The following is a 14,386-nucleotide window of genomic DNA, read 5'->3' as shown; positions in this document are numbered from 1 at the left end:
CTAATTGGTTGAAAATCATTTTGTGTGGCTTAAAAAAATTGAAATTAGTTCTGACAGAAGCTCCAGTGTTATTTGATTGCAGATACCACATGGTTTGAATTAATGCGATGACATTTTAAAGACATTTTTAAGTGTACTTGTTAAGGCCATTGCTTATCACTGATATTCCATTACAGTGCCTGATTCTTTTTGGAGGCTCTTAAAAAAGATTGTGAAATAAACTTTTGATTCCATTACTGCATAGTAAATGGCTGTGGATTGAAGCATTTGCAAAATGCATGAATGTGAATGTAAGAGTACATGTTTCACTGACTGCTGAGGAAAACTGCTTGTAAAGGCTTTGGGACTGTGTGTGTTCTTGACATGGTGTAATTTTCCCGCAGAGTGATTAATCACATGGCTTTTACAGCTCAGGTTATTGGCTTGAGGAAAGATGGTATTGTGATGAATGGGAATGTTGATGCTCTTTCCCCAGGTAATGGTTTCCTCATTCCATTCCTCTCCTCCTCATACATCTATTCTTATTTCTCACCCATCATCTCTTTCTAGACTTTCTTCCATCTCTTCTCAGTCCTACAATTCTTCTTCTTGCTCTTTCTCGAGAGGCCTCATTTTCTTTGCTCTGGGTTTTCAGAGGTGACCCTTTCTATGCAGAGCGAAGTCATGATAGTGTTGTGAAAAATGTATAAATTGTTTGGGAAGTCGTGGCCTAGTGGTTAGAGAGTTTGACTCCTAACCCTAAGGTTGTGGGTTCGAGTCTCGGGCCGGCAACACCAGGACTGAGGTGCCCTTGAAGCAACTGCTCCCCGGGCGCTGCAGCGTAAATGATGCCCACTGCTCCGGGTGTGTGTTCACGGTGTGTGTGTGTGTGTTCACTGCTGTGTGTGTGCACTTTGGATGGGTTAAATGCAGAGCATGAATTCTGAGTATGGGTCACCATACTTGTCACGTCACTTTTTAACATTAGCAGGTGTTTACAGTTTTGAATCTTGCATAATAGAAAGTTGTGTGTTTTATTATTAAATGAATATACGCAATGCATTTATGTAAATAATGAGGAGTTTAATCATTCTTTTTAGAGCACTAACCTTAATGTTTATAATTACTTTTTTAAGGACCACAGTTCACTTCATGGTTGTCACAACATTAGCATTTTTGGACAATCACTATATACAGAAAGCATCACACGATGTATTTTTTTGAAGAATTACTTTACAAAAGAAGAATGATATTTCTCTACTATTTCAAATTCCCTTTTCATGTGTATGTCTACTAATGGGGGTGCTGTTGGCAACCTTTTTCTCTATTGAGTTTTTCTATTTCTGTACTGTATATGTAAAATGTGGAATTTGGATTCATATTTTGGAATCGTTAACACTGGTTTGTGTTATTATTCGTTAAACCCAACCTAACCCAACCTATACTTCTGCTTTTAATCAAATGGTTTAGGAGACAGGTGATACCCATATTTTATTTTGGATCCAAGCATTGATGAAAATTTTGTAGTGTTATGAGTTCATCAAGAGCGAGACTAAACACAAAAAGTGTCATCTGAGATCTGGAGTTTTGGAATAATGACTGCTGCTTATATGGCTGGTAATTCATTTTACAAACTGAAGTAAATCATTTTTTTTTTTTTTTACATTTCTCTAGGACGCTTGTAATTGTTGCTGTGCTGACCATATTCACATTCCCAAAAGTGATATTGTCTACAAGCACTTTGGCCCAAATTTCCCACCCGTTTACTGCATTGTTGGCAATTTCCTGCACATCTGCAAAGACTGAACCTCTCTCTCCTGTGGGAGGCAAACTTTGGATCCTAAAACACAAAGCAATTGCTGTAATAGGTCTCAAAATGTCAGTACAAAACTGTAAACTTACTGTATCATTGAAGGATGCATGCCTCACCTGTGGTTTTGCTGGAAAATATGTACTATTGATGCAGCTGCTGAACTTTTCCACTCTAATCAGTCTTGCATATTTCCAAACAAAATCAATTTTCAGTTCGTCTCCATTTATTAAAAGATGAAATGAGATCAAAACAGGACACCTGGTTACATTTTAGCTGACATTGCAATTAATTGTTTTTGGAATGGTTATTATTTCATTTAACTGTAAATATTCTGCTGAGAATTTGTGTATATTTTAGTACAATTACAGCAGAAATGCATTAAGTTTGTCATTGTTTTGAATGTGTTATTATCAGTTTTTAAAACAGTGCCTTAACACATGATAAATGTGTTGCAAATATATGGTGTTTTGCAGGTGCTGGAAAAATGGTACAAAAGCTATCTTTGGTGCGGTACCCTAAGGTACAAAAGCTAAAAGGTGCATCTTTGTACATATTTACCTTTAAATAGTACAAAATAATACCTTAAAAGTACATAATTATTCCATTATTGATACCACATATTAGTCCATTAAGCATACATATTAGTACCTTTTGAAATGGTACCACCCTTTTTTCTCAGGAGAAAAGGTACAAAAGCTGTCACTGGTACGGTACCTTTTCAAATGATACACGTTTGTATCTCACTTTACGCCTTAAGTGTGCGTTTTAATCCCATAATGGTACATATTTGTACCTAAAGTGTGCATATTATTACTTTTTGAGAGTAATAATATGCAGAGTGTGTGTGTGTGTGTGTGTGTGTGTGTGTGTGTGTGTGTGTGTGTGTGTGTGTGTGTGTGTGTGTGTGTGTGTGTGTGTGTGTGTGTGGAGAGAGAGTGAAGGAGTTTGGATTTGGGTCATAGATTTAAAAAATGATCACAGTTTAGTCCACACAGACTAATGTTGTGCTCACTGTTTCAAGAGTTTTGAAAGTGACCTAAGGATCAAGAAAGGATTCCTAAATGATCAAAAAGTGTACCTTCTGGGGTACAACAGCTTGTCACTTCGGTGGCCCCTTTAGAGGGACAACTTTGTACCTTGTTTACCCCTTATTTACAATTCTGTACCTTACAGGTATTGCTTCTCTGAAGTAACCCTCAATATGCACCTTTTTAGGGTTCAATAAGGTACAAAGCTATCCCCTCAAGGTTACTGCCACAGTGTTGTACCCTTAAAGGTAAACATTTTCCACATACATTCATATTTACACAGTCTCCGACAACATTTCTGCCTGCACAACAGTTAATATTTCATCCAGAATGGCATATTATGGCTCCTCATACATATCTAACACTATTCCACAAACTGTTACCAAAATACTGAAAACCACATGACATAAAAATAGACAAACAACAGTAATAAATTAATATTTTAGCTTTAAGATATGCATGATTTTTAATTTTTTTTTAATCTACTGTTACATACTAATATCATGCCACTTCGCTATGTGAAATATGTTTTAAGAAAACATAAAATACTTGTTTTAAGAAAATGTGAAACTTTGTAACTACTTTGCTGTTTTATCAAGGGCGACTTTGAAGCATGTAGTAGACTCATGTGATTAAGGTTTATATAATATAGCATGCCTATCCCATCCTTCTTATGCCCGCTATGGGTAAACAGCAGAACTTCTGTTTCAGAATGACCGATTCCAAACAGGACTTGAGTTTTGGGACAAGCTGCGGGAGAGATTCAGCCGTCTGACTCCATTCCCCCAGAACAAATGGTGACAGTGACCCACGCTGAGAGCCAATATGATAGTGTGAGAGTCTGTGGCATCATGTGGGGTTTGAGGAGAAGGATTTGTCGCTAATACACAGACAATTTCACTGTGACAGACAAAGCAATCAGAGTGCAACTATTTTAAGTATCTTTTTAGCCTTTATTCTTAAAAATATATTTTAAAAACTGTACTAGCAGATGATATAATATTAATAATTCATTTAAAGTCCACTTAAGTGACTTGAAGAGAGGCAATTTCATGATTGTTTCTTAATGCATTTAAGTAGACTTTAAGTACAATTCATAATAATACAAAATAACATTTTACTTTAAAGTAAATTTTACATTATAATTTAAATCATAATCTTATGTTAAAGTACACTTATATTGATGTGTTGGCTAATATACCAAAGCACACGTGAAGTACGATTTTTATGACAATTCATGATTTTTACTGTTATTCAATATTATGTTAAAAAATAAGATTTAAATGTACTAAATTGCAACTCAATCATTACAAAGGTTTAATTATATATTTAAAAACATGACATACAAGTTTTAATAGAAATGACAGTAAAGTATACACTTTTCCATAAATGCTTGTCAGTACATACAGCAGTACTTTAACCATATTTCAAAGCCAATAGAAGTCATTATAAAATTAGATTTAAAGTGAAAAAAAAGTGACGTGACATACAGCCAAGTATGGTGACCCATACTCAGAATTCATGCTCTGCATTTAACCCATCCAAAATGCACACACACAGCAGTGAACACACACACCGTGAACACACACCCAGAGCAGTGGCCAGCCATTAAGGCCCGAGACTCGAACCCACAGCCTTAGGGTTAGGAGTCAAACTCTCTAACCACTAGGTTATGACTTCCCTGACAGATGTAAAGATGTATTTAAGTCCTTCTTGAGTTCATTCTTTCAAGTTCAACTTGTATTTAATATAAATTTAAACTATAATACATTTTATTTAATTGCATTTAGCATACAATCATATGTCTAAAAACATGTAGTTTGCACTTAAGTATTCCTTTTCACTTGGAAGGAATGGAAAGACTTTCACCTCCTTCTGCTTCCTCAGAGGCCACTGATCATCCTGCTCCCAGGCTGAAATTATGTGTGGGAATGTGTATATTTCTGATGGAAATGACTGGCCAAATTGCAGTAACAACACCTAAGAATTTTCCATTGTATGGTCCAACTCCCTCTTTCCCAACACGCCTGCATTTTAAGAGAACATTTTCCAGTTTAATCTGAAACATCCCAATTATGACAACCAGCACAGCTTGGGTGTTGAAGTCAAATAAAATCCTAATTACATTGCTTGCAAGGCCAAGAATTTACAGTTAGCACTAGGGATTAATATAAGCCATCAGCAGGGGCTTAATGAGGGATGTTTGCGCCCTTATATTGCAGTTTTGGCAGAACTGATTCACTTCACTCTCCAAGCCAAGCCAGTGGAAGTGGCCCCTGAAATGATCGACAGTCATTTTTGTCCTCAAATGCCCTGTTATGGGAGGCAAATGATCCAGTCTCATTACAGTTTCTGCTTCAGAGTTCAGTACCACCAACAGCTCCTGGATACAGAGCCAACCTGTTCCTTCCTTGTCTAAGGGTTTTCATTGTATGCTCCCATCCAAGAGGTGGATCTTGAAAAAATAACATCTCACTTTAGTTATGTTTCTGAAATACTGCAAAAAAATGTACCAATATATACAATACACTGCAATTACCAACTGAAATGAACATTAGTGCCAGTAAAATACCAACAACTTTTATTCCTTTTCACACAAATTATGATTACTTGGGCAGATTATTGATTAATAAAAACTTATTTTCATGTGGTTCCTCGCACAATACCATGTTATATTACCTAAAACACTTACCATAGCGCATGAGTAGTAAACTAAAACATTTTGACGTTTGCATCACATAACCAGCTCCATATGTTTGGCTTATCTGGTGTAGTAAACTTGCTCGATAGCGCACCTGGTACAGCATTAAACTTGAGATACAAAGCACTCGGGTAAGTCCTGTGAAACACAAATCACGATAAAAGACCTCAAAGACTGTAGAAACCAGATAAAATGGGATGATTGATTCAGCAGTGTGTATTTACCTCCCTACCTTTTACCTATAAACAACAACCAGTGTATTAGTGAAAGACATTTTGCTTTAAAACTTTTGTGAAATGTGCTACAAGGAACTCAATATCACTTTGCAACCCTTATGTACTCACATGCATGCTTTTTCATGACGCTGTGCTGTTTAATAAACCTGATTCTGCAATGAAGGAAAATTATATTGCTTATACTGTAGCACCTCTTGTGGACGTGTCATCTGTAAAATGCAGTGAAACAGACCTAGAGCAATGTATTTCAGGTTCTTCTCTAATATAGCCAGGGTCACGTATTTCCAATGTTTCAGAGACATGGGGCTTGTTTCATTTATAGTCTGTTTATGTGGCTTTCAGAGGCACAGCATTTAACTGAAGAGATGTTTTTATAGGCCCTAAAGGGATTGTGATACATTTAACTTTCATTTCCATCAGTGGCATTGTCACTTAATTTGATCTGATCAGAATGTCACAACTGTTAAAGAGAGGAGACACTAATCCTGTAAAACAATGAGTGCAAGGGACTCAAGGTGTTTCAGCGCCACAGTTTTCAGAGTGTTTGAGGGCAAATTTGTACCCAGAATTGATATAAATCTGACAAAACCTCTTTTTGGGTACTGTATGTCCTCATTTGTAGAAAAGGTATATTAACATGAGTTAACAAATTGTGTTAACATTTTTGGCTTGTAAACTGTGCTTGATCTGTGCAGATTTCTCTCCTGATTCAGACCAACTTTTTCACTGAAGGAAGCAGTATTATGAACAGGGAACTTGTGTTTTAAAGTAAAAAGGACCTTAATGATGGATTTGTTTCTTACAAACACACAGTTTCACAAGACATTAATTGATGGACTGGAGTTGTGTGGATTACCCATTCACTGCAGAGCATCCATTGCAGAGACACTGATGCAATGTTACATTTCTCCAAACTTGATGAAGAAACAAACTCAGCTAAATCTTGGATTTTCTGAGGGTGAAGACATTTTCAACAAAATTTAATTTAATTTCACCTATTTCTTTAAACTTCACCAATAATTTTGTTTCTATGACTTTCTAAAAGAGAGCAATTAAGATGTTTTGATCTGTTATTTTAGAAAACAAAACACTAATAATGAAAATGTAAAACTGAACACAATGTGTTATCTTGTGCATTGCAAACATAGCCAAGGAATATTTGCTGGACAGGATGAATTCCTGTCTGAGAGTTTGTGCATGCAGCGTGGTTATTCATGCAGTCAAACTACTCTGATTTTCTTTTTAAAGTATTTTCTGGGAGAGGCAGTGCATCTAATTAGATATGATATTTCCTCTACATCCTAATTAGTCTTCCTGACACTGGTATTAAAAACAGGAGCGTTATGTCCAATACATTTTTTTGATGAATGGTCCTGCTGGTTTCCTTGGATTTTAGGTGCAGATCACATCTGCTAACGTGCTCACTGCAGGAATATACAGCAGGGTCAACAGTCTGACACCATAAAAAAAAATCCTATGAAAATCTGGGATTCAAAATCTAATTTAAACTTGTGGCCGGTGGCAGAAACTGCTTGGACTGTGCAATTTCTTTATTTAAGACTGGAAATAAGTCAGTTACATAAAAATGTAGATTGGCATAATTTGAACATGTAAAACTGATACTCCTTGTACTAGTACTTTGCTAGCTTCAAGTTTTGCTCTTTGGTCTCTTTTTGCCTTATAAACTACCCATTTCTACTTTGGGAAAATTTATGCCACTTCACCTTTCGCTATTTTAGTGATTTCTATATTTATACTGTCTTTATATTGTTTGGAAAATGCAAAAACATTTTTTTTTTCACATTTTGTTTTATTTTCTTTAATCAAGCCACTAAATGCATTTGTATAGATGTATATAGATGTGTATATATAGAGTCCAATTTCAGCACCTTTAAAATATGTGGATATATATATATATATATATAGTTATAAGCCTCTTCTGTTTACTCTGAGATCACACTGGGTAAATTATTTTACCAAACGTGAACATTGGACACAAAGATTTCATTATATATGACACATAAACACTCTTTAAGTGAACTTTTGGTGACCCGAGTCTGATGGAGGAGAGAAGGACAGGTATGTCTGCAATCTTTGCCCCATGGAATGTGAAAGCAGTGTGGATTGTTCTTTCACTTCTGCAAGCTGCTGGAATGACAACTTTCCTATGTGACAACTAGCCCCGGTTATATATATCCAGTCCCGGTTTCAGAACCAAATCACTGAGGGTGCTTCTGAAAATTGTGAGGGTGCTCACAAATAATATTAATCCTAAATTTAAACTGTATGAAAATAGTATCACCAAATAAGTCTTAATTTCAACGATGTGCAATCTTAACATAATAGAGTATTAGAATAATAGAGTCACGTTGCAAAAACCAAAAACCAAAAACAAAACAAAAAAATTGCACACACATTGTGATAGGTTAGACTAAGATATGGGGGTAAAATCCCCTCCTCTGTATGATTGCAAATGTAATGATTTTATACGTCTTTTATATGTCTTTAAAAGACAGGTTTATGATGTTTGTATTTAATAGATTTGTCTGCTTTTAGCCTTACCCTGCAGTTGGTTCACCCTCCGCCTATGCATGAAAGCATGATGAAAATATATCATACCATAATTTGAAAGATCGTGTTTATGCATAAATTTTACAAATGTGTGTATGTGTGTGCAGCTGTCTGTGTGTTTATTGATGGTGAAAATTAATATGCTATTAATAATTTTATCTGAGGGTGCTTTCGCTTTTGTTTGGGAGTGCTTAGCATCCTCAAGCACCTTCGTAGAACCGGGCCTGTATATATCTACTGACTATATGCTTTTCTGTGTCTGGTAATAAAATATTCCTGAACCAAGCAGGCTCTCTTATCTATTCCAACGCCGTTTTCTTCAGATGTTTGAGGTTTACAGGGGTTCAGTGGTCGCGGCAGCCACGGAGCGGCGCAGTGTGTGTGTGTGTGTGTGTGTGTGTGTGTGTCTGTGGGGCGGCTCCAGTTTCAAACACAGCGCCCATCTTTAACACAACACAACCGGACAAGCTCCGTCCCGTAGCGAGATACCGCCGTTCATGTAAGTTATTCTCAACAAAACTCGTTATTCTCCGTGAATGTTTGTGAGCGGCGCGGAGGTCTTTGATCTGCTCGGCTTGAGATACATTGTAACAAGCGCGCTTTGTTGGAATGAAACAGTGTCGCGCGCGCATCATCGATTCTTTGATGACCGCCGCCGTGCATCGTTGTTTTAATGCCGCTTCCCGCACTCTGTTTGCTCTGTTTGGTCAACTTTTCTCGTCGTTCGTCGCGCCAGCACCCTGTTGCTTCATCCGTGCTCGGTACGAAAAGCGGATTTTATCCCCGACAGGCCTGTGGTTACAAAGAGATCAGCGAGTAACGGAACACACGTTATCTGACACACTGTCCCAAAACAGACACGTTTATCTGACGTTTAACTACATAAAGTTTTGATTTTGTCACTAAATGAAGGGCACATTACAGCTCTCTCTCTATATATTTTCTGTTTGAAGCATTTTATGTGTATTATATGTTTTTCCTCTGTGCTAGACGAATTCTTCAGAAAAGAAATTCATCACAAAATAATGATTACCTGTTTAAAAACGGCGATGGTCTAAACAAAGAGTGAAATATACAGCGCGTTTCAGAGACTCAGCTATTGTAGAACAATTTTTGACCCTCAGCAGTGACATCATTTCCACCAGGAGCAACAGTTTTGTCCCTAAAGTTAGTGTACTTTGTTACCAAGGAGACGAGCATGCGATGAGACGTGACGAAAATCACTTGTGAGCATGTTTATTAGATGTCATTAACAATCAACTACCAAATTATTAAAATAGTATTTAAATACGTGTGCTTAGACATAAATGCGAGTTATTAAATTGGTCTCAGTAAGACAAAGCAGCGAGCCATTTTATTCCAATTTGTTTCCAATAAATATTTTTGACGCAAAATAAATAACTTTAAATGAAGAGTGTAAGAAATTAATCGAATTTACAAGGAAGTAGCCTCCTATTTCAGTCTTTCTACATCAAAATTCCATGGTGCTTGCCGTTTCTTTGTAATTATGTGAAATTTAGTTTGAAAAATTAAGTAAATCCAACATCCTTTTTTTCTCTCTAGTAAAAATAACATTGCAGAAATATGACAAAATGACACAAATCTGGTGTGCTGCATGTGTTTGGACATCGTGGAACTAGTGAGAAAAAGTGTGTTTTGAGGAACTTAAGGGCCGAAAAAAAAAAGAAAAAAGAAAACCCATTAAAAATGACACGTCAGACCCGTTTCTGTGCTTCAGACTTTATTTGTGAGCCCAGTTCTTCTGCAGTAAATTCAGGCAGTGAGTTTCTTTACCTTATACATATCTTTTCTTAATCTCTACCTGAAGTTGTGTGACCCAAATAATGCGTACTTGAAACAATCTGGCAACCATTTTCAATGTTTCAACAGCTGCTGTGGATCAGACTCTCTTTAATATGCAGATAACATGCCAGCTTCATCTGTGTGACATCAAGTAGTGATATTTCATTCATTACTTCATCACACTGTAATTGCAAAATAATATACACTACTTTTAACCAAATTTATCTTTGATATATGTTGTGTTTTTGTTGCAGAAATGGCATACGCATGTGTATGAAATGACTTTTGGTTTGGTCGTGGCTGTGTGCTGTTTTCTTCTTGTAGTGTGTAGGAGGGAAAAGACTTGATCTTCTCATGTAGTGTCTTGCAGTAGATGTCACCGTCACGTTAATTAAAACTGCATGATGGGAGGGAGGAAGAAGTTAATCCTCACGTAAGCGCTTTAGTCCATACGCCCACAGCAGCGAGGTTAACGTATAGACAGCATTTAGCCAAGCAGATAGTGTGCTGGTCAGCACTGATGAATATTGCTATACTAATGCGGTGGATTTGCTTCAGTACTGATATTTGGTGATCCAGCTATTCTGAATAGAAAATTCAAAAGCATTTCTTTGGAATAGAAATCTTTTGTAACATTATAAATGTCTTGATTGTGTGATATCAGAAGCAGTCAAACATCTAGACGCTTTCCAGACTGCTGATAGGGCAAGAATTTCATCTCTGGCTGACCTCTGATAGGAAATAACGCACACTGGACTGTTTCACATCAGCACTGCTTCTTCTGTAAATCTCGTCCTCCTCTCATTGTAGTCAGTGATGATAAAAACTCCCACAATGGCAGCTATTCACTGCAGACCTGTTGCTTACAGGTGTCTCTGAAGAAACCAGAGCCAGTCTCTGTGTCCCATCGTCATGGGAACCACGAGGTGGTCGGAAATATGAAATTTGAGAGTGAAAAAAAAAAAAAAAAAAAATCTGAATATTAAGAAAATTGCCTTAAAAGTTGTCCAGATGAAGTTCTTAGCAATACATATTACTAATTAAAGTTAGTAAAGTTTTGATATATTTACAGTAGGACATTTACAAAATATCTTCACAGAACATGATCTTTACTTAATATCCTAATGATTTTTAACATAAAAAAAATAAAAAATTATAATTTTGACACATACAATGTATTGTTTGCTATTGCTACAAATATACCTGTGCTACGTATGACTGCTTTAGTGCTCCAGGGTCAAGTGAAATGATAAAGAATCCATAATGAAAGTTGTCATTGTTTACTCACTTTTTATGTTACTCCAAGTCAGACAATAGCTTTATTTAAGAAACATACTGAAATGTAAGTTTCTCCACTAAAGCTCTCAAACCTTATTCTGCTTTCTGCAAATACAAACTGGTGCTCTACATTCATTTATTTTATTTCTGATTTATTTCAATTACCAAAATCAATTTTTAATAGTTTTAGTTGACAACAACCACATTGCCAATTTTATTTATAAACAATAAAATGAATGTCTTGTCCTTGTCCCTTTAGTCAAATGCACTTGTGACAGCTGTAACTGTTGATTTCAGGCAGGTAATGAAGAAAGACAACAGAGAGAAGGACACACAAGATGATCGAAACAATGGGTAAGTTCATTTATTTTTGCATTTCTGTGGAAATATGGCCTCTGATGTCTGATTGGTCTGCACAGGATTGTGGGTAATTGACCGTTCACAGGGAGCTTGATTGACAGGCGATCTGACCAATCAGAGTGTGGATATTATGTGCCGCCATCTTGCCTGACAGCTACTGAAACATTGTCAATATAACTAAATATAAAAATGTGCGCAGGGTTAAGGTGTGCTGTTGTTGGCTGCCACAGTAACGGCAATATGTGAAAGGAATTTCTTTAAGAACTTGTTTTGCGCACCAGAAAACCTGTCATGTTAAAATAATTCTTCTTGTGCCAAGTGCCATAAGATCAGAGTGAATGAGCTAAATCACAAAACCTGTCAGGAGCATTTCAGAGTTATAATTCAACCCTAACATCAAAAGACAAAATTGTATTTGTGAGGCTGCATATCCTTCATGCAAAATGTAATTTAAATAATTATAATTCTCAAATAATAATAATAATTTGATTTTGGAGTGAAATATGAGCTGGACAAGTTCTTGACATGTATTGTAAGATAATCCCATGCAGTCCTTTGTTTGTTTGTTTTTATGTATACATGTTACATTTTTGCATTTAGCAGATACTTTCATCCAAAGCAGCTTGTTCAACCAGAGAGAAGCAGAGAGAGAGAAATTTTTGGAAAGTTCAGCCATTATTTAACCAGGAAAAATAAAACAAGCAAAACATAGTAATTAGAAACCTTTGCACAAACATAAAACATAAAAAATAAAAAAGTGGAAAGAAAAAGTGTTTGACCCTGTGTGAGAGTTTGCTTGCTCTTGCTGCTTGTTGTGGTGTTGTTTACAGTCAGTGGTTTCTGAAGAGCTGCACACACTCTACACACACTGGTTTAGTCACACTCAGTGAGAACAGAAATGACCTGGACTTCTGCAGACAAACCTGGAGGCTCGAGCGGCTCTCTGATGCCCTTGGCTCCCAATGGCAGGATTCTGGGGCTTATCCAGGCGTTAGCCAGGCATGGCTGCACACAACAGCTCAGTCCCCCACATACACACTGCATACCTGCTGGCGGCTCATGAGAAATATGCTTTTTCATAAAAGTTGCTTATTACATGTACGTATTTAGCAGACACTTTTAGCCAAAGCAGCTCATTCCACCAGAGAGGAGCAGAGAGAGTGAAGGTTCTGGAAAGCCACTTTGTGCCTCGTTGTGAAGGAATAAAAAAGTGCTGATAGCTGACAGGAGAGCGCTATTAGTTTCATTCTCTCAATCAGGAAAATAAAAACTCTTGAGATTTAAAATCTCTTTTACAAGAGTATGCTGGCCAAGATAGGCAAGAGCGCTTGTCTTGTATATACACAAAATAAGACACGATACCTAAAAAAAAAGTTTAACATCATGGTCAACTCAAACAGCGGCTATAATCATCATAAAATATGCAGTCAAAAATAATTTTTGGTCATTTCGGAAATGAGCAAATGCTGTAATAAAGACCTGTGTTGCGTTTCTCACAGCATAAGCCTAAGGAGATCATAGAAAATATTGGCATGATCTAAAATATTTAGGCCTAAATTTAAGACTTATGCATTTGAATTGCATGTAAAATTTCTGTCCACTGCAGATGTAACATAAACAAACTTAATGGGAGTCATACATAAATTAAACCTGTCAGGAAAACAGGTATGAAACAGGCCAAATTTGCATTTAAATAATCTTATTTTTAAAATGTATTTATTTAAATTGCTTAGAATCAGCAACAATCTATGAAAGCCTGTTGTTGTTGTTTTTTTGTTTTGTTTTTTACTTTTTTCTCAGAATTACATGAAATGAAATCGCAGTTGAGGGTCATAGAGTCATAATTGCTAGAAATAAACACAAATGTAAGAAAATAGTCTGTCTTTTTACCCTCAGAATTGGACTTTATAATCACAATTGCAGGTTTATATCCTGCAGTTCTGAGGGGGAAAAAATCAGAACTGTGAGATAAAAAGTCACATTTACCTTGTTTTTTTGTTTTGTTTTGTTTTTTTCAGTGGTAGAAACAGCTTCCATAAAAATCTGTTCAGTGTTAAATAAATTAAATGTATTAAGATATAAAATATGCCTAGATATGACCAGCTGTGGAACAGGCTATATTTAGTTAAAATGTATGCAATTGAAACAAATCAGATTTATTGATGATACATATATAAAGCCTTAAAACCTTCAGTTTATTAGTAATACAGAAATATGACATATTAATGTATGACTGATAAATATGTATCACCTTATATTTGTTAGTTTCTGTTAAAACAGTTTGATCCAAATGGATGCAAATTTTACATGTAATTCAAATACATAAATGTTCAATTAAGGCCAAAATATTTATTTGAGTGTACATGGGCGTACGCTATTGTAAAATGCAGCCCAGATCTCTTAAATTAGTGCACAATAGCCAAAGATCATATTATATTATGTGGTCATAGTCTAATTAATAAGCTCTACCCTATAAATTGTCCTAAACACTATTAAAGACAGCTATGTGCAAGTTTTTTTTTTTTTTTTTTTCAGCTCTCGCTGTGAATTATTGAGTCTCTTGCTCTTGTTCAGTGAGAGGAATGTGTACGCTAGCATTCATACCCATGAGGCATCA

The 14,386-nt window shown here is 36.1% G+C and overlaps 1 protein-coding gene across 1 annotated transcript in view; it reads left to right on the top strand.

Annotated features, from left to right (window-relative positions):
* The first annotated feature begins 8,682 nt into the window (after positions 1 to 8,682).
* The window catches only part of LOC109046239 (multiple PDZ domain protein), a 78,243-nt gene continuing 72,539 nt past the window's right edge, over positions 8,683 to 14,386 (top strand). Inside the window, 2 exon segments of the mRNA XM_042728777.1 lie at positions 8,683 to 8,827; positions 11,707 to 11,763. Coding sequence (XP_042584711.1) covers positions 11,748 to 11,763 — 16 coding nt within the window. The 5' untranslated portion in view covers positions 8,683 to 8,827; positions 11,707 to 11,747.

Source organism: Cyprinus carpio, chromosome B7, assembly GCF_018340385.1.
Source record: "Cyprinus carpio isolate SPL01 chromosome B7, ASM1834038v1, whole genome shotgun sequence".
NCBI lineage: Eukaryota > Metazoa > Chordata > Actinopteri > Cypriniformes > Cyprinidae > Cyprinus > Cyprinus carpio.
The sequence above is the reverse complement of the archived record's forward strand: the minus strand, read 5'-3'. Positions and strand labels throughout refer to the sequence as shown.